At 43.0% G+C, this 27293-nt stretch overlaps 3 protein-coding genes across 8 annotated transcripts; 1 reads left to right on the top strand and 2 right to left on the bottom strand.

The window, feature by feature from the left end:
• Positions 1-244: 244 nt before the first annotated feature.
• Positions 245-6640, bottom strand: SMG8 (SMG8 nonsense mediated mRNA decay factor). The gene is made up of 4 exons (XM_030028067.2): positions 4828-6640; positions 4021-4166; positions 2756-3631; positions 245-1225 (listed from the first exon to the last, which is right to left on the bottom strand). Exons 1-4 carry the CDS (start codon positions 6623-6625, stop codon positions 1028-1030), a joined length of 3018 nt encoding a protein of 1005 aa, XP_029883927.1. The 5' UTR covers positions 6626-6640; the 3' UTR covers positions 245-1027.
• Positions 6641-6858: 218 nt separating this feature from the next.
• Positions 6859-12603, bottom strand: PRR11 (proline rich 11). Of its 4 annotated transcripts, none has more exons than XM_030028070.2 (10): positions 12496-12603; positions 11209-11320; positions 10642-10795; positions 9985-10107; positions 9439-9699; positions 9200-9298; positions 8566-8675; positions 8393-8452; positions 8209-8305; positions 6859-7727 (listed from the first exon to the last, which is right to left on the bottom strand). In XM_030028070.2, the coding sequence occupies exons 2-10, from the start codon at positions 11316-11318 to the stop codon at positions 7659-7661; spliced, it is 1083 nt and encodes a 360-aa protein (XP_029883930.1). In that variant the 5' UTR covers positions 11319-11320; positions 12496-12603; the 3' UTR covers positions 6859-7658. The 4 variants fall into 4 exon arrangements, with proteins under 4 accessions (XP_029883930.1, XP_029883929.1, XP_029883931.1 ...); XM_030028069.2 differs by lacking the exon at positions 12496-12603 and adding an exon at positions 11934-12048; XM_030028071.2 differs by lacking the exon at positions 12496-12603 and adding an exon at positions 11846-11915.
• SKA2 (spindle and kinetochore associated complex subunit 2) lies at positions 12553-26437 on the top strand. Of its 3 annotated transcripts, XM_041126741.1 has the most exons (8): positions 12615-12705; positions 19861-19978; positions 20339-20428; positions 21218-21394; positions 22719-22805; positions 24146-24188; positions 25092-25224; positions 25957-26437. In XM_041126741.1, the coding sequence occupies exons 2-8, from the start codon at positions 19970-19972 to the stop codon at positions 26081-26083; spliced, it is 666 nt and encodes a 221-aa protein (XP_040982675.1). In that variant the 5' UTR covers positions 12615-12705; positions 19861-19969; the 3' UTR covers positions 26084-26437. The 3 variants fall into 3 exon arrangements, with proteins under 3 accessions (XP_029883933.2, XP_040982676.1, XP_040982675.1); XM_030028073.2 differs by lacking the exon at positions 19861-19978 and having other exon boundaries at positions 12553-12705; XM_041126742.1 differs by lacking the exons at positions 19861-19978; positions 20339-20428 and having other exon boundaries at positions 12586-12705.
• Positions 26438-27293: the final 856 nt, after the last annotated feature.

Genomic DNA, 27293 nt, shown 5'->3' with positions numbered 1-27293 from the left:
AAAAACAAATATTCTAGAAATGAAATTAGGTCTCCGCATACAGCCACTATCGCTAATACATCTTACCTCGACAAGAAGTTATAAGTTGATTTACTGTGACTAATTTTTTGGCACCGAGAGCCACGGGTAAAGTAAAGCTCGCAGGATTTAAGCTGCCGTTCAGTGCATCGTGTAGCACATCTTTTGGAAAGCGCAGTATAATTACCCCAACTCCCTCAATGAGATTCAAACTGGGCCAAAACTGTCCTTTTAGCAACCAAAAGTCTGTTTAATCACAAGTCAAGCTATACTGACAATTAAGCTGCAGTTACTTATAATGAACAAGCTCATACAGCCTTGTTTTCCACACATTTACCAGCAGGTTTAGTTTCCAGAGAGAGCTGCCATTCCAAAATAAGAAATTAAGCCAGCCTTTTAACAAAATCTGATCTATGAATACAAATACAGTAAAACATTTCAACTTGATATGGGTAAGCACAGTTTCTGGCTATGGTGTCAATACAAATCAGAACAGCAATGCCTCCCCCCCCCCCCCCCCCCCGAAAGACAAAATCAAACACAAACCATTTCTCACATCACCACATTAAAAGCATCTATTGTTTGCATACAAATAGCTTGTTTAGAAAATGAGAAAATATTCTGCCCATCGTTACCTCAATATGACAAAGGAAACTCTTGATTCCAGGCAAAGCTAATTTTTAAATATTCCTAAATATGTATGTAGAAAGATATGATGGGGAAAAGCACTATCATCAAAAGATCTAGTAATACAGGCTCAGTCTATTGCAATAACCAGCTTTTATTTCTTACATATGAAAATGTAACAAAGGGAAAATTTACATGTTTCCTGGATTTCTTTATCCACTTTGTTATGAGACCTTATTTTCAATCTGACTCTGTTCCAGTGAAATACAGTGGGCTTCACTAGATCGCAGTGATAGCTGTTGGGTAACAGACATGAATCAAAATCCATGATTTGGACTGAAGATAGTCCTTTTAAACTAAAATCAATCTACCAGAATAATTCTTATTGTGTAATCGCTTTCAGTATTCCCCGGAGAACTTTGTAACTCATTAATTGTTGGCTTTCTTTGGGAGGAAAGCAGGGTCCACGTTCTGTCACATATGCATAAGGAAATCTAAGCACCCACAGTCCATCAGAAGGAAGGGTTATTTCCTGCTTCTCAGGGTAAAATACAGGACAAGGTGGTGGTCCTGGCTGAACCTGAAAACAAAAGGAGTACATGATCAAACATCATTAGAATAAACAAACAAACAAACAAAACAACACCCAAAACTTAAAAGCCAGCTGAATCCAAGAAAGTCTCTTAAGTCTTGCCTACGACCCGGTTCTCATCCACTTGAGCACATTCCAGGAAACCACTGTGCCGTTATTGTGAGACATCCATAAATTTCCAATTTTATCACAGTGAAGGTGCTGAATTTAAGGCTGCAGATTAGGTCCTACCAAAGAGATCCACAATACAAACACAAGCCATTCCCCTCTCAGGCAGTAGTAAACGCTGCGGTAACAGCGGATTTCAACACTGTATCACAGATACCCCTGAGCCGCTACCTCACTCTAAACGAACGTGAATTTTCAAGGATTTCAGCAACGTTTAATAGGGCTCTCGTACAATTCGCATTAAAAGACTCAAAGTCTTATTCACTTGAGGAACTGATGCGTGGAACCCACAACACATAGCATAACAGATATTCCCAATAAAACCCACACCCTTAGGAGTCAAAAGCTGTAAGCTGGGAATGAAGAGCAAAATTAGTATTGGCGCAAACTGCACCTTCAATTCTTGCCTCAGTTTCAAACAGTAACATGACAAATTGCAAACCACACTGAAATTTTGGTGCTGCTGTCAGGTTTCAGACAGAATTCTCCCTTTAACTTGTAAACCAAAGCAGGTTCATATCTGAGTCACTGAAGGTGTCCCATAAAAGAAGCCAACTCCACTGTTTTGTGACTCAGTATTAAGGATCTTGTGGCACTTCCCAAACAGATCAAAGGGTTACAAAGTGTCCCAAATCTGCCTCCCCGCCCATACAGATGCGTTTTGTGCTGACTTGTTATTCAGTGACACTACTATTCAATAAACACCAATTTTCTTGCCATACACTAACAAATAATAAGCACTTATGTGCACACGGTATTTCATATAGCAGTAATTGAAGATACACTTGCTAATATTTTACTACCTTAAAAAGTAAGAAAGTCTAAATGGAGCTTTTTCTCCATTTTTTTAATACGCTTTTGAAAATGGGAAAAAAAGTCTCCAATTAAAAAAAACACCACCTTTTCACCTCCTCAATTCAAAGGGTAACTAATAATAATTAATCTCAGAAATGAGTCACTGCTTTTCTCTAAGATATTTAAAATGATAAATTAATTCTTACACAGTCATTACTCACTTGTTATGTTTAAAAAGAAGCAATTATTACAGTATAGAATGCTACTAATTAATCCTTGATAAAATATTTTTTAAAACTTACTTTATACAAAGTATAAAGCTGGCATAAGCCAATCTTGAAGTTTAAAAAAACCAAACCTGTTTATATAACAGATACTTTTGGCAACTACTGCCTTAGAGAACTTGACCGAAGTTGGTCTGCGTTGGAAAGAGTTTCTTGTAGCATCCCTCTGACACCCTTTGCCTATCACCCTTGTGCCTTCCGGTCCTGCAATTAGCAATGCAACAACCAACCCTGTCTCTGCAGTTACCAGATTCCCTCTTCCATTTCTTACCTGAGGCGTTAATGTGATCTGCAGCGGAGCATCAGGAACCACCACAAAGAGTCTCATGAACTGAGCGTAATGTGGCTTCAGTCCTCGTCCCTGAGTCGACGACAGGATGTACAGCGGCATGTCAGAATTGAGGGCTTTGATGGCGGATTCCTTTGGCCCCCCTCCCATCACTTTCATGACCTTATCAGGCCCTGAACACATGAACCTCCTACCACGTGCATCTTCATATTCAAATCCTACAAAAGCTCGAGCTATGTCATCTCTCCGTCTTCCTCTTCCCATCACAACTGCACTTCTTTTTCCAGGAACAGCCTTGTTAGGTGCAGGCCAGGAATTGGTATCTAAGTCTCCTTCATCTTCAGTTCTCGTCCTGATGACGATGTCCCAAGGCATTAAATAGTTGGTTCCCGGGATAAAGCCTTGTTGATCTAAGCCTGTGTGGAAGTTATAAGCCTTAGCAGGCCCCAGCTTAACCAGTGACCAACTGGAGAATTTGGGCAAAAGGCCTTTGGGGCAGTTAGAATGGAGCATCCCAGGGAGGTACTCAACAGTGGATGCCTGGCGATCTACCAGGCTTGGCCTTTTCTCACTTTTGGAGTCCCCACTCTGCCCATGACTTTCTGCGTTATCCCCTCCACCCTGGGCGTCAGGCGGGTAAGTGCCCAAGCTGCCTGTCGACTGACCCAGGCTGAGGGCTAAGCTCAGGCCTGTGCTTTCTCCCTGAGTCTGAGGTTCTTTTTCTTTAAGTTTCTCAATCTCGCCTTCCGGAGGGGCAGGAGATGACTCATCCCGAGCAGGTGCTGGATCTGGTGTGCTTGGCTGAAATACAGGAAAGTTGATGTGCTCCAGTTTCCCACAGCATTTTTCTTCCAGCAGCTATGAGAAAGAAAACATGGTTAACTTTCCATCTTCCACCTCGGAGACGAGGGAGTTCAGAGTCCTAACAGTTAAGATTCAAGAGGTCTGCGCTGCGTGAGAACCAAAGCAGCAATGGGAATACAGCCCACAGACATGATGGATTTAAAATTCACATGAACCAACACACCTGAAGTGTAAATAGATGCTCCTGCATGCATGCACTGGTGAAGAACTGCCCACTCTGGTCAGCCCATCGTGCAAACACTTTCTGCTCCCAGAAATATCTTTCCCAAGCAACATTTACAAGTTGATAAGGTTAAGAGGAAACTTGTAGTCACTTCAGGATACAGACTTTGTTGATGAAGCAAAAGCAATGCTTGAAGCAAAAAGAGAGACCTAATAGTTACCTGGTAGAAGTCATAATTAGCTGCTTTGATATCAAAGGGGTCATCCCGAGGAGCTTGTTTCCTTCCACAGTTACAGGCACCAGTAGAACGAGCCCGGCTGTTGTGGTACAGAACTGGAGGATTTCTGTCCGCTTCTGGCTTTTCCCCTAAAAGCAAAAATCAGTCAAACCCTAGATAAATTGCTCACCATTTCTAGAGATTCTTTAACTCCCTTCATCCACTGCTTCCTCCTTGCTATATACATATGCAAAATTATTTGCCAGCAATGCCGGTTTGTCAAGCAACTCCTCCCTTTCCCACTTCTAATACAAAGTTCCAGTGCAGGTTATACCTCTAAACTGAATCTTCTTTGGCTTTACAACCTCTTCCTAAAAGGCATAAATGCCTGCAATAAATGTGTATCAGACAGTTTCTATTCCTTGATTGACATCAATCAAGCTATTTAAAAAAAAAGAAAGGGGGGGGGGGGGGGAAGGCATCTATGCTTCCCAGAGAACTTTTGTTCTCTTACACATCTATTGTTAGAAGAACTCCAGTGTAATGCTTCTAACTAACGAGACAGAATCAGTTACTACTAAAATCAAAGTTACTACTAATAGTAGACTCGCTCCTAAACATTACTCAACATAAAGGAAACCTGTGCGACAGCTCAGCTATAATTAATCCTACTGTACAAAGATGAAGCTTTAAAGCTGCAAAGCTTTCATTTTCCATAAACATGCAAAAGTCAGTGTTTTCAGCCTAAGACATTTTTAAAGCAGATAAAAAACTAAACCATGAAACCCAATTACAAACAAGCTTCTTTACCTGCTTTTGGGAGCAGATGAAACTTATGCACGCAGTGCTGGTCAGTTAAACTTCGCTCTTCGCAAAGCTGATGCCCGTTGCTCCAGAACTTGTAACAGTCCTCGTTCAGTTGCATGGCGTACTTATGAAAGGCTGGGCCGCGGGCATGCTGACTGTACACACGCAAGGCCTGTGCCAGTTGGTTCTTATGGACCGTCATGGTGTAATTGTGGGGCAGGTTGGATTGATAGGCGCTGTGGGCCATGGGGAGAGCTTTCTGGCAACGGTTTTCCGAGAACTTGGTGTCTATATCTAAATAGCCTTCCAAGACTTTGATGCTGCCCATGATTTTTGAGCTCAGCTCCCCGGTGAGAGAGGTCGGGTCATCATCTTTGCCTTCAATGGTCACTTCGTACAGTTTTAAAGCCGCAGCAACCCACTTCTGGTAGGTCGGGAGCTCGAAGTGAGAGGGCTGCGGGTTCCTCCCCACGCTGTCATCGAAGCCCTTCTTGCTGAGCACCAGCTCCACGTGCTGCCACAAGAACTCCTTGAGGGTACAGTCCACAAGCTGTCCAGAGGAGCTGGAGCTGCTGCTGCTGCTCTCCGCGTGGAAGGACAGCTGCTGCCTGCCATGGCGCATCATCTGATACCTCCTGGGTCCCGAGAGGGTGGGAGCCAGCAGCGAGTCGGTCTCTCTCATGGTGCAGTTGTTCCTGAGTTGGTCAAGAAGCATGGCCACAGGATCGTCCCCGTCCTGGGCCCCACCAGCCACAATGTACACGAAAGCCTGGTTGGCAGGCACGGTGAACAGGCAGTTGATGCTCTGGTTGGTTAACACCCTGCTCTTGCGGAAGATGCGGTAGATCTGATCCTCCAGAGCATGTTGCAACCTCCTCTTGGGGGAGTGCTTCTTGGGGGGTGGCTTTTCCAGGTGACCGCAGGGGTCCTGGCCCCTGCCTGGGAGGGGATCCACCTTCAGAGCCCCGTTGAGCTGGAAGAGGAAGAGGAGGCGCGGAGGGCACGGCCTGCAGTTGAGCTTCCACTCCTTGCCGACCGGGCAGTCTTTGATGGCAGCCTTCAGGGAGGGCAGGACCTTCTGCCGCAGCCCGTCCAGCGCCCTGAAGACGCGGTCGTAGGTGATGTCGAAGGAGCAGGTGGGGTGCACCAGCAGCAGGATGTGGCAGACGGAGAAGAGGTAGAGGAGGCTCAGGCAGTGCAGCTTCTCCTGGTGCTTCCAGAACTCGTGGGCCTCGGCGTGAGGCAGCGGGGCCGGGCCGCCGGAGGGATGCCCGGGCCCGGTTTCCCTGCTCTCGGCCGCCGCCAGATCCCCGCAGGCCCGCAGCAGCTGCGGCGTGTCGCAGATGGAGGTGAGCACCAGGTACAGCACCCGGCTCTCCTGGCTGTAGTAGGCCTGCAGCTGGTTGTAGTCCTTGGCCGCCGGCTCGCCCTCCTGCCCGGCAGCTCCGTCCGTCAGCTCGGGGTCCTCCTGCTCGAAGAGGGGGAAGACCTGCCGGTCGCAGACGGTGCTCACCAGGGCCGCCTTCTCCGAGCACAGCTGCAACGCCGTCTTCCCGAAGATGCCCACCACGCACACCTCCTCATCGCCGGCTCCCGGACCCGTCGCCGCGCCGCTTCCCTCGGCGGCGGCCGTGGCGGACAGCAGCAGCTCCCGCAGGCTCACGGGTCCCACCGCCGCCGCCATGGCTCCCGCCGCCGCCGCCCCGGTCAGGCCGGCCGGCAGCGGCATGGCCCCGCTCCGCCACCGCCTCGCCCGCCCGGAAGGGGCGGTGCCTCGGCCCCGGCCCCGCCCCCTGCGCATGCGCGGCCCTCGCCCTTGGTGGGAGGTCGGTCGGTGTGAGCGAAGCGGACGTCATCGCTGGGATGGGGACGCGGTGGTGACGTGGGAGAGGGCTCCACGCGCGGTGGGTGCCAGCCGGCGAGGGGGTGCGCGGAGACACAGCGAGAGAGCGGGGGGGTGGGCTGCAAGAGACGCGGCGCGGCGACGCTCAGCCGGGAGCGGCGAGACGGCGTAGCGGGCGAGCGTCGGACATCACGTCATCAGCGACGCAACTCTCCCAACGGCCCCGGCTGTTCGGTTCTGCCGTGGGGCCGTCGCCGTGCCACCAGAACTCGCCCCCCACCCTCATCGCTCCGGATAAGCGGCTGCGGCGGCGGGCGAGAGCAGGTCCTTGTCCCGACCGGGAGCCGCGGCACGTCGCCCGTCCGCCGCGGAAGCTCTCGGTGAACTCGACTTCGGAGGAGGCTTTCGGTCACTTGCCTTTACGCGGCGCAGTCTTCTCACGCGACGGGTGATCCGACGCCAGCCAAAAGCGATGCAGATTGCAGTGGCTTCGTAGGTTCTTAGCCACGCGACGGAATTGTTGTGGAAACTTGCAGCCTTTCACTTCGGTGACATTAGACTGCTAAACTGCTGCTTTTCTTTGAGCCAGTATAATTACCCTCAAGATCTCTTTTGTTAAAAAAAAAAAAAAAAAATATAAAAACACTACTGCATTTCAGCAGACACACACATATTTATGTTACAAGCAGCAGCAGTGCTGGGAGCATCACAGTCCCCGCTTCAGCAGCAGCCAGGTAGCAAAAGAGTCACAAAATTTCATGTTTGTTTGTTGGGTTTGGTTTTTTTTTTCCATTAACAGAGAAGATGCAACCAGATTGAGACACATGAGAAAGACACTGCCTTTAAAAAGCAGAAATCTGCTAATGGGATTTCTTAATTCCCTGTTCTCACATGCACCAGATTTACTTACAAATGCATATGCCTGAGTGAGATAAAAATGGGATTCAAGTGGCTTCCTGACCACAAATGAAAAACAGTTCGTTCCATAAACCTACTTTTGTTCATCAAAGCTGTTGGCCGCGCTTAACTGGGCAGGCGAGGGACTCTTTGGATGAGCCATCTGTCAAAACAAGAAAAGGGTCAGATCTTGGAGGATGAACTTAGTGCTAATTATGACCAAGATAAAATACAGTGCAATTCTTAACTGACGCCACAAAAGAAAACAGACGCAGCAAATCCTTAAAATACGTTATTAACCCTCAGGTTTTGTTCTCCTGCAAACCGGAACTACGAAGTTAGAGATTGCATCGAGGCACTAGAATGGCCATCAAAAAAAGCAACTTTTCATTTGGCATTGTCAAATAACCTGCTGAAAGATGGGCAATGGCATTTCCATTCTGCAGTTACCTTACCATTAAAACAGGAATCAACAAAACAAGCACCCTTATTTCTGGGTACTTAGCACTTTTGGATAAGAATTACGGAGAGACTGTAATGTACGTAATACATAGATCCTGCACTGTAGGGAAGAGAATCAGTATGAAATTCTCTGGATTTTAAGGCCAGTTTGTCATTCCAAAAAAAGAAACACCATGACTTGCCTGAAACTTGCGCCGTAGTGCCTGTGTCATAATTGGTGTCAATCCAGACCCGCATTCAATGTTTTCTTTACTGTTTAGTGGAGTGCCACCGGGACTTCTGAAAAGATTGGAAACAAGGGCAACTATGCTTAGTTCTCTTATTTTTTTCTAGAAAAACAAACCAAGATAATAGGAAGGAACTTACCTTTGTATATTGACTTTCTTCAGATGTTTTCGAAGATCTAACTGATTTTTAAGAGGGGTACTGAAAGAACAAAACAGGTTGTTAAAATAAAATACTTTCCACTCTGTAAACAATGTTAATCACTGTTCAGAATAGAAAAATCTAACATCAAAGAAAGGAAGAAAGCATCTTACATTAAGGAGTTTGTAATGTGAGCTGATGGCTTGGATTTAGGTCTCAGACTAACACTCCGTAAATCTGAGACTGTAATTAATGCCCTGCGTGTCTTCACTGGTGATTCTGCCTAGAGTGAGAAAAGAAACGTTACCACAAAAAAACTTTAGAAGGCCTCGCTGACCTTAAATCTGTTTAATATTTATACTCCGAATGACTTCTGTGGTTTATGGCTTTTATGCTTTTTTGAATCATTAAGATTTGAATGTGCCTTGGACAAAAATAGATTTATTAAAAAAAAAACAAAACCTTTTGCAAACAAGATTTCAGCTGGGCAAAATACAGCCCAAAATCTATTGGTAACACACAGACATAAAGCTACATGAAAGCTACATGCTTTCTCTAAAATTAGGAGAACTGTCCTGCATGCCAGCTGAGATTGGAGTTAGACACTTAATTTCTTCATTCAAATGCCCAGGTGCAGAATTAGAAGGATTACTTAAAGCTGATCACTGGGTTTTTGGAAGAGAAGAGCTAGTTTCTTGAAAAAAATTCTGAGAGGCTAAAAGAAGTGTTGCAGGAGATACACCAGTTCCAGCATGGAGTTTGCCTCGATACACCACCATCCTCTTATCCATGTGTCCTCCGGTTTACCTTGTCCATTCTCAGGTTGCTGTTCGTCTTCTTCAGTTTAACATTCAGGAGGTCTTTGAGAGTGATCTGCACCGGCCCATCGTTTTTCATTGATGGTGCCTGAAAACAAAGGTGGTTGGAAGGGAAATTAGGATCGCCAAGTGACTGAGCATTCACAAAGACATACATTCCAGATGAAACCAGGTCCAGAGAACCCAGCCATGAGAGAAAAGAAATAGAGGAACCCTCTTACTCCCTACCAGAAGTGCTTTAGAGCCATTGCCCCGTTTGAGGGGGAGAGGTGCTGGAGGCAGTTTTGGTGGGGGCAGTGGTGGTGGTGGTGGTGGTGGCGGAGGAGGAAGAGGTGGAGGGGGTGCAGATACAGGCTGCAGCTGTGTTGTGGAAGGCCCACATACTGATGACTGCGGGCCCATCTGCACTTGTACAGGAGCACCTAGAACTGGTTTATTACACCTTTGACAAACAGAATTTTCTGAAGTCAAGGCTGCAATTCCATTCATCTGAAAAGAAACAAGAGAATATTAAATCCACTGGCAAAAGTAGATGGAATTTCAGAGGACAAAATTTCTGGTTTCAGTTGATCCAGAAAGACATAAAAAGCCTCTTACGAGGCTTGCCAGCAAACCACTTCCCTCTAGCTGTGAGGTAACCGCAGTTCAGTAATGCTGAATGCAAAGAATGCCCAATGAGAAGCTCTTAAGATTGCAGTTTATCTGCACTGACCACAGTTCCTTACATGCTTACATAAGCAAACATTACCCTGCCCCACTGGGATTGAGACTGACCTGGAGTATTCCTTGTAGTCTGGAAAATTCAGTTTCCAACTTTTCCAGCTGCTCTCTGAACGTATTTAGCTCCCTTAAGTAGATTTGTGATGGAAATACGGTGTCTTTAACCACCTTAAAACTCTAAGCATAAAAAGAAACCAGGTAAGCGTTTTCACCACGTTATGTTTCCAGAGACAGGACTATGATTACTATTGAAAGTTCTGTCACAAGGTCTTCTCATTGCAGTCAATGGAAAGGCGCAACACAAAGATACAAAGTGTCACCAAATATTTCCTTGGCAGGAACCCAAGGAGTGACTTTCTAAAAAAACCCAAACTTTAACTTCATCTATGAATTCTAAAGTATAATTCACAGTTGACCTGAAAAATTCACACAATCATTTCTGCTATGAAAGACTGCACCCTCTGTCACTGCAAATCCTCCTGATATTCCAATAAAAAACCCTACAATTGCACGTATGCATTTCACGTCCACAGTTGCCTTGACGCTCTTCTCTTATTTATTCCTTCAACAGTAAACACTAAATACACTTTAGATGTTTCAATAGACATAACCACATTTACAGCTTAGTTCTCAAATCTGACTGTATATCCTGCATCTGAGTGCTAAGAACAACCACACACACTGGCAAAAATAGAGAAGTAGAAAACTTACCTGTGCAACCGTGTTCTGGCACCAACAATACAAAAATGATGCTGCTGTTGTAAAGGGTTTTACCACATTTTTTATACTGGGCAAGGCTAATGACCAGAGTGAGGACAGATGGCTTGGGACAGGTGACGTGTTCAGAGGAAGATCACCTGCTGACCTGGGACAGAACATTTCAGAATGAGGCCATAGTTATAGTTATATTTATCATTTCAACCTTTAAAAAAGTTAACTGTGACCAATCATCTGGAAATTACAAGCACAAGGAACAGCAGGTGACAACAGAGTAAACGTGACCACAGAGACCAGGAAAGACCAAAATACAGTTCGATAAAGGGGGGGGGAATCATATTTGCAATACGTTTTTATCCAAATTGCTTTTCCTGCATATTGAAGTTAACAATAGATAGAGTACTGGAAGATACACACGATGAAACAATTCTACAGCATCCATGCCAGGATTGCAGATAGGCTTCAAACACGATTCTATTACCTCAGTTCCATGAACCATTGCGAGCAAACAGTGGACCCAGAGACTGAGTTAAATGGAAAAGTTCAAACTGAACCTCTTACCGTGGAGGAGGACAACCCGAGCCCTGGAGGTTTGCAGCATCTCCTTTTTTTCCCAGTAGAAATTTTGCTCGGGCTCTCTGTTTTTGTCTGCATTTCTTATACTTTGCCATTACTGTTAAAGAAGACACATTTAAAATTAATGTATAGAAACATACCCACTTTCATGTGAGGACAGAGCTATCACCAAATAGGTAGGGAAGAACGTGGACTGGACCGCAAAAATCCAGTCAGAAGTTGTTCACAGTTGTCTTGCTAGAAGCATTACATACAACTGATTAGAAATATATCCTTCTCTGAAGTTCCTACGATCCACGAGGATGTGTTTGCACACGAGAGAGTGAGCAACATAAAAAGTACCGGTTTACCCGGGCTTTTATTGATGGGTTTTCTTTATCCTGAAGTGATAAATACTGCATTTTGGGAAAATTCTGTTTGCGCGGAGCGTAGGCACGAAGAAACCACGGAAAGCGAGCCCAGCACTTCCCTGACCGCCGGTTCTCGCTCAAGCGTTACCTGAGCAGCCGCCCCTCACACACACCCCCCCCTCCTCGGCGCGACCCCCGCCGCCTCCCCGCTCCTGCGTGGGGCCAGCCCCGCTCTCCGGGGAGCCCGCACCGAGGAGCCGTCGATTCCTCACGCGGAACTGCCCCACGGTCACGGGTGGCCGAGGACACGGGGGGGGGGGGGGGGGGTCCCCCTCGCTCCCCCCCTCGGCCGCCGCTCACCTCCCCACTCGCCGCCGCCGCGGATTCAAACCGCTCCCCGCGCCGCGCTCAGCCAATGGGAGCGCCGCTCTCTGCCGTCTCCCCGCCCCCCGCCCACTCTTTCTCCCCGCGGCCCGTGCTAGCCGCCCGCTGATTGGCCGTTGGACGGACGCGGGCCCGAGCTCGACGGGAGCGGCGAAAGGCCAATCGCGGGCCTAGCGCTGCTCCGCCCCGTCCTGGGGCGCACTGAGGTGATCCGCCCCGCTATTGGATAAAGGTTTTTCAGCCCCGCCAATCAGCTGCGGGACACCGCTCGGCTGGGAAAGGCCAATCGGGTTGAATGGTGGGGGAAGCACCGGCCCGCCGGAGGGAACCGGAGGAGGTGACCGGCGCTCCCCCGCCCCGCCAGAGACGGACCGCGGCTAATCGACCGCTCCACTTCCCGCCAATTGCAGCGCTCCGCTCCCTACTCCAGCCAACCACCGCTAGATTCCACTCTAGACCAATAGCGGCTCGAGGCGCTCCCCCTACCTAGCCAATCGCTAGCTGCAGATTTTCTACCAACCAATGGGCTCCCCCCTACCTCGGAGAGGGTTTACATTCTCCCCCACCCAATGGCGAGCGCCCTCTGTCAGCGACCAGCCAATGGGAGGCGAGCGGCGAGTGACAGCTGCCCAATGGGGACCGCCGACTCTCCCATCCTGCGGAGCGGGGGGTGGGTATCTCCCCGCCGCCGCCTGAGGAATGTCAACTATTCAACATGGAGACGGCGGTTACCAGGCTCGAGACCATGGTGAGTCCGGGCGGCGGCCGGGCTGAGGGACGGCGGGGTCGGAGGACGGTGGGACGGCGGCGGGAGCGCCTCGGAGGGCGCGGGGCTGTCGCTTGAGGGAGGGAAAAGGGCGGGGGGGGGGGGAGCGGGCGCGGCTGAGGGGCGTGAGGGGAGAGCGACCGCTCTCCCCTCAGCCGCGCCCGCGCCCCATCCGGGCTCTGAGCGGAGCCCGCGCGGCCCCTGGACGGGGCGACCGCCGTTCGGGTCAGGCGAGTTCGGCCGGGCCGGTCCATTCTGCTCCCCCCCCCCCCCCCGGGGAGGCGGGGCTTGATGGTGCCGCTCCATTCACCCCCTCAGCGCGGGGGCAGGGCCCGGCCATTTCCCTCTCACCTGGGGGGGGGGGGAAGTGTGGGTGGGTGGATGGGGCGGGGGGGGGGGTTCCGCGCAGTCCCGTGAGCGTTTATTGCTTTCCGTGGCGGCGTGGGGGAACGGGGCCGTTGAGGGGCGCGGCCGGATCGGTCCGGTCCGTTTCATTTCATTTCATTTCCCCGTCGCGGTGGGGGAGGGGGTAAGGCGGCGTAGAGGAGAGCGCTCTCGGACTAGTCCATTTTCTCTCAGCGAGGGGTGAGGGTGGAGCTCTCACCTGGGCTGGACCATTTTCCCTGCGGGGGTGTCCGGGGGCGGAGAGGCGGGCTGGGCTGTTTCATTCACGCCGGTAGCGGCGGGGGGGGGGGGGGGGGAAGAAAAAGCGGGGCGATGCGGCGGCGATGGCTTCCCGCCGGGATGGTTTCCCGCCGGGGCCTGCGGCGGTGCCGCGCCTCAACCTCCCCTTCTCCTCCTCCCGGGAGAACGGGGCAAGATCCGCGGGGCTGGTCAGCGGGAGAAGAGCCGGGGGAGCCTCCCCCATCGCCTCGCCGCCGGTGGGCGCTGCGGGGCCGGGCCGTTCGCTCTGAGGAGAGGACCGGGGCGGCAGCGGGACCCCCGGTCCGTCCGTCCTTCGTGGGGGGCTCGCCGGCCCTTTCAGCCCTTCCTTCCTGGCGAGGTGCGGGCTGTAGCCAGTCCTGAGGAGAGGGTGGCTTTTCCTTCGGCCGTTCAAGTTCGCGTAGTTCTTTCACAGCGTTTAACTCGGGTTTCGGCGCTCTCGGAGCCAGCCCCTGCGGGCAAAGACCGAGCTGCCTTATGTAATAGCCGCCCTTCTGCCTGCCCCGCTCACGGGAAAGCGAAAAAAAAAAAACGGGGAAAAAAAAAAAAAAGAGCGATGCTGTGCTTTCACATATTAGGAAACTGCCTCTTTAAACGGACAAGTTCCTTGCGGCATCCTTCAAGTCTTGATCTTCATTCTATATAATGTAAACTTGTTTACACTTTTTTTTTTTTTTTTAGTTATAATGCTTTGGGAATATTTTATGCATCCAAATGCTTAATAGAGAATATAATTTCTATTCCTAAGTCCTTACAGAAATTAAAATGCTCGTACTGACAGAGTTCTCCAAAAGAGGATGCTCCTTTGGTTTTTGCTGGGAAACTTCCAGAAGTTTTTTGTCATTTTAATTGTCCTAGCAGCAGTGTTAGGTACCTTAATTGATAAACTGCAAGTGTCCTTGTGGAGAAAAAAGTACATTATTCAATACAGAGACAAATAATACAATAGATTTGTCTTTGGGTTTTTTTTCTCCTCTGACAATCTTGGTTTCAAGTTCTCATTAATAAATAAATAAAAATTAGTTCAATAGTCTCCTAGTTCTTATCTGTACACAGTAACATCATCAAAGTGAAATATCCAGAAGAAATCAGGAGGAGCAGTGGGGGAACATGGTGGGGACTATTGTATATCCACATTATCCCTTAACCTAATGACTGCTAAACTTTCACTTCAATACACAAAATTGGTGCGCTCCTTAATGCCCAGTGTTTAACCTTGTTTTGTTTACTTTTACTTACTTTATTGCTCCTTCAGTCACTTTGCTCCAGCACCACCATAAAGTGCCCCTTAAAGCATTAGGAACAGTGGGCAACTAAGTTTGCGTTGTCTGAAAAGAAGCAACTGACTGAAAGTTGTCTAAATGTGAGCTTTTTCTGCTAACATGCCTTTGTCACCTCATTCAGTGACCTGCATGTCATTACAGTAGTAAGACACTTCTGAGTGAATATTTTAAGCGACAATACTATTTCTGTTAAGAAATAAAAAGTAAGAATTTGAATCAATGCCAAAATACTTGCATTAGTTGAAAGATCAGAGAATTCAAATTATCTTACCCAATTCTCAGTTTTACTTCACTTTAAAAACAAGGTGGTGTGTTTTGTGGTTTTTTTTTCCTTTGAATAAACCATGCTTTTGAGGGGGTGTTTGTTCTCCTTTAGCTACTGAACTGCAGTTATCAAACTGAATACTTAGAATGGTAATATACAGTATTTGAATTCATCGACATACTACATTCTTGTCAGAGCTCTGAAGTTGTTCTAATTTCAAATTCAGAACCTCAGCCTTGCCCATAGTGTAAACCTGATCTCCCCATATGGTTTGTCAGTATTCGTTTGTGGGGGTTTTTTTGGTAAAACCTAGTTTGTTGAGTGATTTCTTTTATCCTTGTAGCATGTTTTTCTTTCCTTGTAAATCCGTTTAGAAATGCTCAGGTTAGATGTTGATTATTTTTATGTTATGGTTTATTTCTGTGTTTTATTGAAAGTCTTACTTTTAAAGTTTGCTGATTAGCGATTCTAATTTTAGGACATGTAAATAATTGGAGAGGTATTTTGGCCCCTTTAAAGCTAAAAGGGGCTTTTATATACGGTAGTGGAAGAAGACAGTAATGGGACACTGTCTTATGATCTGCTTTACGAGTAGACCAAAATGATCATTGTGCAAATAATTTCAAGGTGAAGAGCTCATTCGGGTCAATTATCTGCACAGATGGCACCTAACAACTTCCAGAGGTTTTGAGATTATAGGTTGGTCTTCCACACCATTCTAATTACACCAAATCTTTGGGTAATCCATTTGAAAAACAAATTGATTTTGATTTCACCCTGTTATTCTTCATTTTTCTGTATGATTCTTCTGTTAATTTCTTCTAGCAGAAGATGGAAGATGGTATGCCCGGCTGCCTTCTTCCATTAAAACTGCTGGGTGGACCAAGGCAGTTGCATCTTTACCTGGTTTTTTTTGCCTTTATTTTAAGAAAAGGGTGTTTTCTTAAATACACCTCGAACAATTTCACTTATTAATTTCCTATATACAAACCTCATTCAAAAGTGCAATACTTCTCTTTTTCATTGTTTAAGTTAATCAGAATATGTACATTGGCAACTATGTCTCACATGTTGCAGCTTTGTGTCTCTTGCTCTTCCTTCTGCTTATTGTTTCTTCTTCCTGGATTTCCTGTGGAAGTCAGGTCTCTCCACAGAAGTGTGATAAAAAAACGCTTCTTACTTCCCCAGAGGTTTTGACATGCATTTCATGGAAAGCTTCATTTTAGTCTCATGGAACCAGGGATAAACTAATTTGTAGGCGCTTAAAAAGAACAATGTGTGTGAAAATACCAGGTTATTGATGGTTCTTTGAGACTACTGCTCAAAGTATAGTAACAAGAAGAGCTGAATGAACCATAAGATCTACATTATAAGATGAGATTCATTACACAAAAGATTGTAAAGCTAACTTATTAACAATTTAAATAAGCATACTGGGTGCTGTATTTTAGGAATTGGGCACCTGAGACTGTGCTACACAAGCGTTCATTGAAGTCAGCTGGGACTGGAGATCTTTCCAACAGCTTCAGCAGACATAGAGTCAGGCCTCTAATGAAAATATAGTACGTGGTAGTTGCTGGTGATAAATGTTCTTCTGTATAACAACCCATTTCATGAACCTTTAATGCCCAGGACTTCACGTGCTGCGCTAGTGCCTTCCAGTATGCACTTCAGCAGTTTGCACTGAAAGAAATTTTGTGTGGACATCCATTTAGTAAAATTTGATAACAAATGGATAAAGTGTCAGATGAGTTGAGAGTGCTTCATTCAGAGCAATTTAGTTAGTTTCTGTCACCGTATTTTTAGTATAGTGGACCTACTTTTTTCTTTGAGTGGTGTCTGTCCAGTGCCCTTTTTATGTTGTACTACTAGTGATCATGCACAAAAAGCAGTGCAATGTTAAAAGGGCATTGGCCAGCAATACTATCTACGTTATTCATTCTTCTTCTTATAGTCACAAGTCAAAAGTCACTGTCTGAGACCAGAAGGTGATTTGCAAAACAACTGTAAAATGAGATTGCCACTGATTTTTTTTTTCTCTCATTGTCTTCTCGTTATTTGCCAAGGAGAAATGTTAACTGGTCTTTTAATGACAAATACCATCAACTCTGTGTGTATGTTTCCTTAGAAATAAGTGCCCTGCAAAGAGGGAAGAACACTGTATAGCATTCTTATTTCCTACAGTGTGTTCTAGGGAAATGTTACAGGTGTGGAGTTGACTCAGGTTGTTGCTCTGTATGCATCAGCAATCACCTATCTCTCCATTCCTCTGTTACTTTGCATTTTGTTGTTAAGAATCTTAGCACCTTCAGACCCTGAGAGTTCTCAAACTTTTTATATGAAGTTACTGGTTTTGTTAAAAAGAAACACATTTATTGAGATTTATGAAATACATGCCCACTTTGATAGTGGTCTAACATCTATGTGGTAACCCCCTATGTGGTAATGTACATCTACTATGTTGGGAAATGAGTGTGCGTTTAAGTGTATTTTAAAGTGATTCAACACCTGCAAATGAGAAGAATAAACTCTGGTGTCCAGAAAACGTTCCCTGTAATGCAGTTTAAGAACATCTGTCTGATAGCAGTTTAGAATCTTTGCTTGCTGTGAGGCAAATCTAAGGAGTAAATAAATTTGGAATCGTAGTTTCCAGTTAAAAGAGCAATAAATTGTTTGAAATTTAATTTGTGACAGATCTGTTGAGTGTTTTGTTTGGTGTTTTCCTCCTTTTTTTCCCCCTTGGTCAGTGGAATGACAGGGATTATGAATAATAGTAATGTCTTGAAATATGTGAGTTCTTGTGTGTCTCTATCAGGACTTGGTGAACCTTAACCTTATCCAATTCTCCATGATCCACAGAAACCACTATCTGACTCGACCTATTTTTTTCCAATACGTATTTTGTGTATTGATTACTTGTACAGAGTTCTTGCTGCTAACGAATGCTCTGACTTTATTGCACTACTGTACTTTACAGCTAGCAGTGCAATAGTATTGTCAAAGCATCTGAAAGCAGAGTATGCAGCAATGGCTTGAGTCTTGCCTCACAGTTTCTAACACTTTCTTCTAAGCCTGTGAGTAAATTACAAATTTACATTTCACAAACTGCATTTTCTGTGTGACTGATGTACAGTACTCATCATACGAACAGTCCTAACCTATAACATTAAGGTGAGATTTTTGCAGGTGTATGTTTCCTGAAATAGAGCAAGAAATAAATATTTATAAAATAAAGGAAAAATGGATCGTAAAGGAGGAACATATGGCAGTGCTTATAAACATGCTTTGAAATTGCTGATAATAAATTTTGTTTCTTTTGGAGTTAGCATACTTTCAGGAGGAAGCAGTGATACTAAACTGTGTTAGTATTTTCATTAAGCACAAATCTTAAAATTATAGCCATGCGATGGATAAGCATTCAGCTTCACATTCAATTTTTAATGCCTTGAATTATAGTAGTAGCATGGTATTAGTGGCTTACTGTCATTCTGTAAATCTCACATTATCAATATTGAATATTTAGGAACAGACCTTCATGGATAATTTTAAAAGCCACCCATATTCACTGTCTGCTTTCCCAATAATTATTAATCAGATAGAGGAGTTGGAGAAAAGCAAAAAATTATCTTTTTGGCGTGCCTTCCTCTAGAAATGAAAACGTAAAAATGTTTGCTAGTGGAGGAGAACAGAAACGATTGAGCATTTAGGAGAAAATCCCTCATGAACTCTTTAAAAATACATAGTGTAATAAAAAGTATTTTATTCTTGCATTTTATCATGACTGGTTTCTGGGGTGGATATGGGAAGGAGTTTTGTTGGGTAGATGGTAAGTTATGGGAGTAACCGGTGAAAGCTTTCTCTTTGATTTATAGATGCTTGAGGTCTTTACTAGATTTATTTTCCTTTTCTTAAATTTACTGAAAATTTACTGAAGGTGTGTATGTGTATGAAACATCACGCATTTTCACTATGTCAGAAAGGGGATTTTACTTGTAGAACATCTTGGATCGAACACCATTCCTTTAGGCTATCTGAAGTTCCAGATCCTCAAAGGTATTAATGGCAGTTCCTGAAGGTGGAATTCAAGGCTGATGTTTAAAACATAAACATCCTTTTGGTATCCAGGCCTGACTATAGGCTACATCCAAAGGCTACTGAAGTTTGTCACTGTAGCTACCATTATAGCCCTGCCAGATAGTACTTTGGGGTACAGTAACAAATATAGCCTTATTTGGTCCTTTAAAAAGTTGTAATGATTACTTCAGGGTTAATCTCAGTATAAATTCTGAAAACCACAGTGAGTTAAGTAAGTTGCGAGCATTTTTAACTTGCTTTCATCATTGCCTCTTCTGTGACTGTAAAATCACCAAATCATTACGATAAGAAATTCATGAGTTGTTTGTGAACTGGGAAAACTGCCTTTCTTTAAACAGAAGGACTTCTTAAGGACAGAAGTCCTTAATAGGTATTAAAATTGCAGACTAAAATTAATTAAGTAATAATGCTATCAGCAGACTGTTTTACAAGGCAATTAGATAATTCTCTGGTGGCTTATTTATCCCAGGGAAAGAAATGTGATGTCATCAATTTTATTATCTATTTATCAGTCTGGTTTATTGGGGAATAATAAAATGTATTATGGGTATTAGAACCATCTGAGAGAATGCATTCCTAATATAATTCATAATAAAATCTCTGCTGATATGCTTGGATCCTGAACACTTATTCATAATCTCTGCTGTGTAAATAACTGAGTATTGCAGTTTTGCTAACAGAACTTTTAATGTTTGAAAAGAAAAGCAGTTAGCCAAGAAGCTCTAAAAATTGATGGAAAATATGTTAATATCTCAGGAGAAAAAAATCAAACACCTCCTGCATCGAGTGAAGATCACTTTTAAAAAGATGCGTGTTCTTTTCTATTGATAGAACTTACCTCTTTGGTCTACTTAAAAACTTCATCTTGAGAGGTTTGGCATTGCAAGGGCATGTAGCATAGGAAGAGATAGAAGTGTTTTCATGCATTTTGGGGACCTGCATGAAAAAGGTACTAGTGGCGAGATACAAAGAGAACAATTGGGTAATTTGGGTTAGACAAATGGAAAGAGGGTAAAATTAATAGAAGCGTGTGTGTGTACACCCATGTAATTCTTACATGTGAGAGGAAAATGGTTATGTTAAGTCTGAAAGTTTATTGCTTTATATTTTTCAGGCTAGAAGTGTGTCAGTGTAATTGGCAAACATTAGCTAATGGAATATATTGGAGGAATAGAAATTTATAGTACATGAGCCTTTAAATTAGAGGCATCTGGCTTCTGCTTTCCTGAAATACAGGAAACGCAAATGGTTGGGTTTTGTCTGCAATTTTTGTTTTTTAATATACTGTGGCTGACCTTAAATATTTTAGTTCCAGAAGGCAGAATCTGATCTGGATTATATTCAACACAGACTGGAGTTTGAAATAATGAAAAGTCTTCCTGATAATCCAGCAGCAGAGGTAGTATTTTTAGATGAAATTAATAGATTTTATTGCATTTTGCATGAAGTTGGTAATAAATGGGTAATTTTCTTTAATCCTAAAATATAGGTGGCTGTTATTTTACCTAGTTGTTAGGTTTTTATCGTTACTATAAAGTATTTCTTGCATCGTATATCAAGATAACTGGCCTAATATGAATTCAGTGCAGAAACCAACAAAACGCCCTTGATTTCTTGGTATAGTGAAATTCGCCCATGTTCTGCTTTGAGAAATGAATAGTAGTGTTATACCTAAATTTAAGAGACAGATTCCAATCTGAGCTAAAACACACCCTTGCTCTGAGATCAAAAGATAAACTTGCTAATAAGCAATGTCTAAATTCAGATTTGGGGAACAGATGAGAGGAAGAGGAAAACAATAAATGGCAGCATGCAAAGGATTTTATAAATAAGTCCTTGTCTCCGTGTATATTGTAACATATAGTGGAAAAATAATCTGTTTAGTTAGAAGTCCCTAACTTATACCAACTCAGAAAAGCCATTAACATTCACCAGCACAGTAAATTCGTCCTCCTGTATTTGTTGTGGAACCACAGATTTATGCTGTTTTATTAACACTACCTATCATTTTTGCTTATGAAAAAATAAATGTATAGATGAAACAGATGCTCACTGCTACACTTTTAATTGTAAAGGGTCATTTCATGATATATTCTAGTGTCTCTAATGCCTACACTTTTAATTGGTATATGGCCACATTAATTTTCTCTTCTTAAATAGTTTAAACATACTTTTAATTTCTACATAGGAAAATCCAGTCGCTGTTCTGGAAGAACTCTCAGTGGTGAAATCTCGGTATAAAACGTTATGTATGCAGCTGGAAAAAGTTTCCATAGAGCAGAGAGAATCCATGAAGGGCATCCGTGCTGCTCTAGAGAACACAATGAAGATGATTCAGGCAGTACAGCAACATACTGATCTTGAGGTAGTATTTTCATTTTAATTACTTGAGTCTCACTCCTGTAAATGAACACATATTTGTGTAAGCTTTACGTAGATGTGAGTAGTTCCATTGGAAACTGTTATACGTGCAGACTCTTAGAGGACTCTTAGAAGATAAGAAGACCATTTACCGGAAGAAATGTTTGCAAGATTGGAGCTCTTTTTGTAAATCAAAAGCCTGATTCATTACTCAACAGTTAAGCTAGTGGTATTCAGTTTTGGAGTTGGAAGTAATACCATAATAGCGTCAATAGTGTGACACGTTTGAATAGTTTCATAGAAATTGATGCCTCTCTGCACAGCTGTGTCCCACTTCTATACTGACTTTTTTTAAAAGTAGCCACCTTAAAGAAATTAGAAAGCAAAATCAATATTAAAAGGCAAAAAATCTTTTAAACGGCAAATGTATTTTCACTGTCTGAATTGAGTCAGTTAAAACCAATGCATTGTAATATATGCGGTGGAATTGTTATTAGTGCAAAGTTGTTAAGTTTTTCTCAGTATGATAATGCCTATCTATCTATCAAAAAAACCCTGTACAACAAACAACACATTTTTGTAAGTGGTCTTCAGACACTGCTTCATTACAGTTTTGAAGAGGTTGTGAGAGCATTAATTTTGTCCCTTTACAAATCAGGTGATTTAGGTAAAAAAAGCTAATTGATAGTCTAGTGGTAAAGACAGAACTGGTGTGACTAAAACATATTCCCAGATCTCAGCTCTCACATTAATGTTCTAATGACAGTGCCCCAAGATTGTGTTTAATCTGTCAACAGCTCTAGACAAGTTACTGGTAAGTCTTTAAGGATAAAATATACTGTATAATGATTTAAAAGACTAGTGGTTATATGTCACAGAAAGGAAAAAATATTTTCTCTCCCTATGTTCCAAGGATATGCCGCCAAGAATAATTTCATATTTGGATTTTGTTAAAGTGGAAGACTCTTGTCTCTTGAGTTATATTTAGACTTTTTAGATAAAGATTTTCTTGTACTTTGTATATTTCCTAAACCAAAGATGGATTAAACTGTTACTGAGAAATGTAAGTCTTTAAGTGAAATACTTCTTCTGTCAAATAATTTATCTTCTTTCTGTTCAATCATTTATAGTATTGATGCTAAAGGAATATTATGGTTGGATTTTTCAGAAATACTTTGCTTGTAAATTTGCTTTCACTTGAAGGAAAGTAGGAGCCTACTATTAGTTTCCATGAGAAAAGGGCTACACAAACACTGAGTTCTTCTGTAAATATCATCACCCTAGGAACTGAAAGTATCAGAGTTCTCTGTGTTTGTTTTTTTTCCTAGCGCTTACCTCTGTCAGGAGAAGAACAGACTGCAGCACAGCAGTTAACCTGCCAAACTGTTAAAGAAATGGGATCGCTCGTGGAAGAGGTAATTAGGCCACAGAGTGTCAGTATTCCAAAAGCCATTAGTCCTGAGTATAGCTCAGCTGAAGTCAGAAGGGCTGTTTTTGTGACTTAATACCTCTCAAATGAATGGAATTTTTCAGAAATGGGACTAAAGTCTCTAACAAATCTTTTCTTTTTTATTGCATCCTGATTAAGTATATGATTTGTTCCGATGAAATTGTCCACAAAGGAAAAATTTGCTTTGATGGAAGACTTTGTTCCCCTTATTTTTTAATTGGGATAAGTCTCTGTTTCTTTTCATAGATGCAGTTGGTTGCTCTTGTCAATCCTATTGTTCTGTTAACGTGTTATATAAGAAGCCTTTGGGTGGGAGTGAAGAATGTAATTGATTCAAACGAATGTATATCAAAATGGGGAGAAATTTAATTTCCTGTAAAATATTCAATGAATTTTGGAATATGAGTAACATAGATCTAAACTAATACTTGTTAAAAAGTCAGATATTCTCCCATAGCTAAATTGGTCTGGGCCGCATATTAAAAGCAAAATATTAAAGAAGGTTAATAGAGTATAATTATCTTATTGACCTTATCTTCTTTTACGTGTCTTCCCACTGCCCACTACTCTGCTGTCAAAGGATGCCTCGCTTTCTGTCCCTTTATTGCCACGGTTGGTTTGCATGAAAGCCATCCAGTATCTTGCAGCTTCATTCACTCTTTGTTTGCAAATATCTTCTCCTACCTTGATAAATGCTCTCAATTTCTGTCTTCCCATTATTTAGTTCTAAAGCACGTCACATACAGCTGGCATAATCCAGGCCCAATGCGAAATGTAGCTATATCCTACAGCTACTGAGGCCAGTTTAATTGGTATCAGTCCCTATGTTGTCATTGAGCGTGTTTCGAAGATGTTCTCTGAAAGGCAGAAAGAATGGAAAGATGTCACAAAGGCCCTGGGATTTTTTCGTCAGTGCTGTATTTCTGGCTGAGGAGAGTCAGATATAGCTACCTTCAGCTTGTCAGAACTGTCAGCCTCTGAAGGTTGCCTGAAAATAGGAAAGCCATCTTTTTCCTTTGCTGCATGTACAGTGCTTTCAGCCACAACCAGATGGGAATGAAAAGGAGAAAGCTGAAAAGGCTTATCTGACTTGCATAGAAATCTTTCTGTATCCATTTTAAACTTATATTTATTTGAAGCCAGGATTCGTTTAATGCCTAAGATTTTGCTGTTGACTTCAGTGGCTGCAAGATCCTTGGTTATCCAACAGTAAAATGTAATTACTAATGCAGAAATGAAATTGTAAAAAATAATTTCTAAATAAAATTCCAGCAAATCCTGACATTCTCTCTCGTTTATTTTTAGCCACCTAGCCATTCCGGATCTCCAGCCTCTGGCTCATCTGAAGGTAAGTACTGAAAGAAAAATTTTCCTGATGTTTTCTTTTTTTCCCTTGACTGATCTTCTCCCCCTCACACTCGGCCCCAGTAAGTAAGCTTTGTGAATAGTATCAATCTCTCAAGACTTCCATCTCTAATATTGAACTCTAATAGGCCTGTGCTATTTAAACATATCAAGTTACTATCTAGAATTCAGGGAGTAATGCATTAAACTGTCTTACTTTCTGAAAAAGGCAGATACTGTAAATAACTTCAGCTGACAAATAAGGCCTGGTTTACCCCTAGTACAATAGGGACAAATCTCATAGTAGTAGGAATAGGCTTAGACCTAGGTATGGTTTCTGAGCTCTTTTATTTAAAGAACATAGAGCCTATGATGCACAGCAAATTCACTGTTTTCACTCTCAAGCATTATGAACTACTGCTTTTATGTGAAGTGAAGAATTTAGACTTTAATAAAAGCAAGCGAGCCCTTAGTTATATTCCACATATAGTTCCCATGTCTCTGGGAGTTTTTCTTGCTTTTGATGGTATTGAAGTGGGTGGTGTTGTGTTTATGGTCTGGAAGAAACGAGGTACTAGTCTTACCATAGAAATAGCTCTTGTTTAATCCATTTATCCCTACTTATAGAAAGGAATTTTCCTAGTTCTTTAACAAAAAAAAAAAGAAAAAAACTAGTCACTGACAAACCAAATTTATTAATCCCCATCACATCTCAAATTAAATGATTTTTCACTGGGTCTGTAGATATGATGATAGTTTGGAAGGAGTATTTTCCGTCTCTCCTTCCTCCTGCTAGAAAATCTTTTCTTTAGACCCATTTAGGGGGTTTCTTAAAGAGTAGTGAAAGTACTTCCTAGCTTTGGCCTAATTTCTGAAGAAACAAGTATCTTCTATTTCAATTTTTTAGAATCGCAATTCAAACCATTGACTGAGGAAACACTTATGACTGTACCAAGGACTATCAGAAGTACTGTTAAACTAGCAGACCTGAACAATTTGTACAAGGAGTTATTTAACCACTTCATTGTAAATAAGAACAGGTAAGACTTAAAGCCATTCATTAGTAAGGATTTTGTAAGCTGTAAAGAAATTCAGCCTTTTCAAATAAAACAAAAACAGCTAGTTAACCATTTGCTGCTATATTACAACTTCATAATTTGATTTTACTCCCCTACACTCTTCTTGGTTAGGTACACACCCCAAAGTGTTAGGCCATCATACAAAACCCCCTAAATTAATTTGTGTAAAAATGGCTTGTATGATTTGATCGTTTTCAAAACTGCACGTCAGGTTCTTTTTCCACTTTGGTTTCACTGTACAGATGTCCAAAACTGGGTCTATTCAGGGAAGTTTTGCTGACACAGTCAGACCGCCAAACCCTTTTAGCTTTTGGAATCTGCATCCAGACTGGAAAAGCAAAGCCCTAATGCTGAACCGTGACTCCTGAACCCTGCCCTCCCCACACCAGCTCCTGCTGCCTCCCTGAGCCCTGAGCCCTGTCTGGGCTGTGAGCTGCAGATTTCTTGCAGGCTGATGTTAAAAATGAGGAAGTTTTTAACTCAGGAATTCTGTCTCTTTAACCCTAAGGTTGGATTAGCAAATGACTGTTCTCAATTTGAAGTAGCGCAGAAAAGTTGATGACAATATCTGAATGAGAATTGCAGAGGACTTGCAAAAATCATTCATTAAACAGTACGCGCTTTTTAGCCTTTTTCTGCCAGACCCGATGTTTGATACTCTGTTTTGCTAAATAGTTTGCTTTTGTCTTACAGAGCAGCATTGAGTGTTTCGCAGATGAACAAGATGAACATGAAAGCCACTGACTCAAGAATACGAATCTTGAAAGAACTTGCTATTGTGGAACTTGACAAACAAGGAAATGTTAAATTAGTTGTGTAAATGTAAGCTCAGGCCATTCACATTTGGCACACAAGCATCTTGGTCATAGCTCCTGGATTATTAACAAGCAAGTATTTCTCTGGTGTCTAGGAGCTGTAAGTCCACTGTCGGAAAGCTGTTAATGTTTCTGTATACGAATTCTATTTACAGTACTTAAAATTGGAGAGTTAAAAAACATTGAGGTTGGTATTTTATCTTGGATATTTATGGGGCTATCGTCAATGAATTTTTGAAGAGTATTGTTAGCCATGTGACACCTCCATGTTCTTGCTTACATTCCTGAGTGGGTTTTTAAGACAAATAACCCAAGCCACTTAATTGTACTTACATTCCTGAATAAATGATGAAAGCTAAGGAGATGAGGCCATAGATTTATTACGCTTTTGTTTACGTGACTCCTGACCCTGAGCCCTGCCCTAACCCCTGAACCTGGTCCCTGACCTTTTTAATTTTCCTTTGATGTGAACTGTCTTGTTTTTACAGTCCAGCAAAATTGCAGACTCGCAGAATAGCTGAAGTTGGAAGGGACCTCAGGAGACTGTCCAGTCTAACCCCCTGCTCAGAGCAGGGCCAACTACAGCAGGTTGCTGAGGGCAGTGTCCTGAAACAACTCCAAGGACAGAGAGTTTACGACCTCTGTTGCAGCCTTTGACCACCCTCACAGTAAAAAAGGGATTTTTTTTTCTTATGTTTAATGTTTTTAGGTTTACTTCAGCCTAATTTGAGAGAGTAAGATACCTGAAGTTTACTAAGTTCCTATAGTTTTTTGTGAAAAATGATGGCTGTCAAAAGGAGAGAAATTTAGATTAGTGCCGTTCAGAAGGGAAAGGCTGATTTCTGAACTCATCAATGAACTGGTTGGTCTATTTTGAGTTTGTTGGTAAGGGGAACAGGTTGTGTATTGAAGAAGGAAGGGGAGGAAACAACAGGGATAACTTGATTTTACAACGTCTGCTGCTGAGTGTGCCCTTTTACCTACAAGGTTGCTATCGCTTCACACGCTGATTTAATATGGAAGCATTTAGACTTAATTGTATTGATCCATTTTCAGCGCAGGACTCGATCCTTACTCTCGCTCCCTTCAACAGCATTAAATATTTAATTTATTAGTGAAATCTGGCTAAATCAATTAAAGATACCTGTTAGTGGGTAAACGACTGCAGCCAAGATTGTGCTGCCCGTAATTTAACTGCGGCCGCAGCCCTGGGGA

The sequence above is a fragment of the Aquila chrysaetos genome, chromosome 10 (assembly GCF_900496995.4).
Source record: "Aquila chrysaetos chrysaetos chromosome 10, bAquChr1.4, whole genome shotgun sequence".
NCBI lineage: Eukaryota > Metazoa > Chordata > Aves > Accipitriformes > Accipitridae > Aquila > Aquila chrysaetos.
Note: the sequence above shows the minus strand (reverse complement) of the source record. Positions and strands in the feature narration are given on the sequence as shown.

Excerpts from the sequence above, each read along its gene's own strand:
- SMG8 (XM_030028067.2), bottom strand. The coding sequence starts at position 6,625 with ATGCGCAGGGGGCGGGGCCGGGGCCGAGGCACCGCCCCTTCCGGGCGG. Across the intron at positions 4,167-4,827 it reads TCATCTGCTCCCAAAAGCAG|GGGAAAAGCCAGAAGCGGAC; the intron begins GTAAAGAAGCTT and ends TTTTGCTTTTAG. Across the intron at positions 1,226-2,755 it reads AGATCACATTAACGCCTCAG|GTTCAGCCAGGACCACCACC; the intron begins GTAAGAAATGGA and ends TTTTGTTTTCAG.
- PRR11 (XM_030028070.2), bottom strand. The coding sequence starts at position 11,318 with ATGGCAAAGTATAAGAAATGCAGACAAAAACAGAGAGCCCGAGCAAAA. Across the intron at positions 9,299-9,438 it reads ATGGCTCTAAAGCACTTCTG|GCACCATCAATGAAAAACGA; the intron begins GTAGGGAGTAAG and ends CTTTGTTTTCAG. Across the intron at positions 7,728-8,208 it reads CACTACGGCGCAAGTTTCAG|ATGGCTCATCCAAAGAGTCC; the intron begins GCAAGTCATGGT and ends TTGTTTTGACAG.
- SKA2 (XM_030028073.2), top strand. The coding sequence starts at position 12,673 with ATGGAGACGGCGGTTACCAGGCTCGAGACCATG. Across the intron at positions 12,706-20,338 it reads TTACCAGGCTCGAGACCATG|TTCCAGAAGGCAGAATCTGA; the intron begins GTGAGTCCGGGC and ends TAAATATTTTAG. Across the intron at positions 20,429-21,217 it reads CTGATAATCCAGCAGCAGAG|GAAAATCCAGTCGCTGTTCT; the intron begins GTAGTATTTTTA and ends ATTTCTACATAG.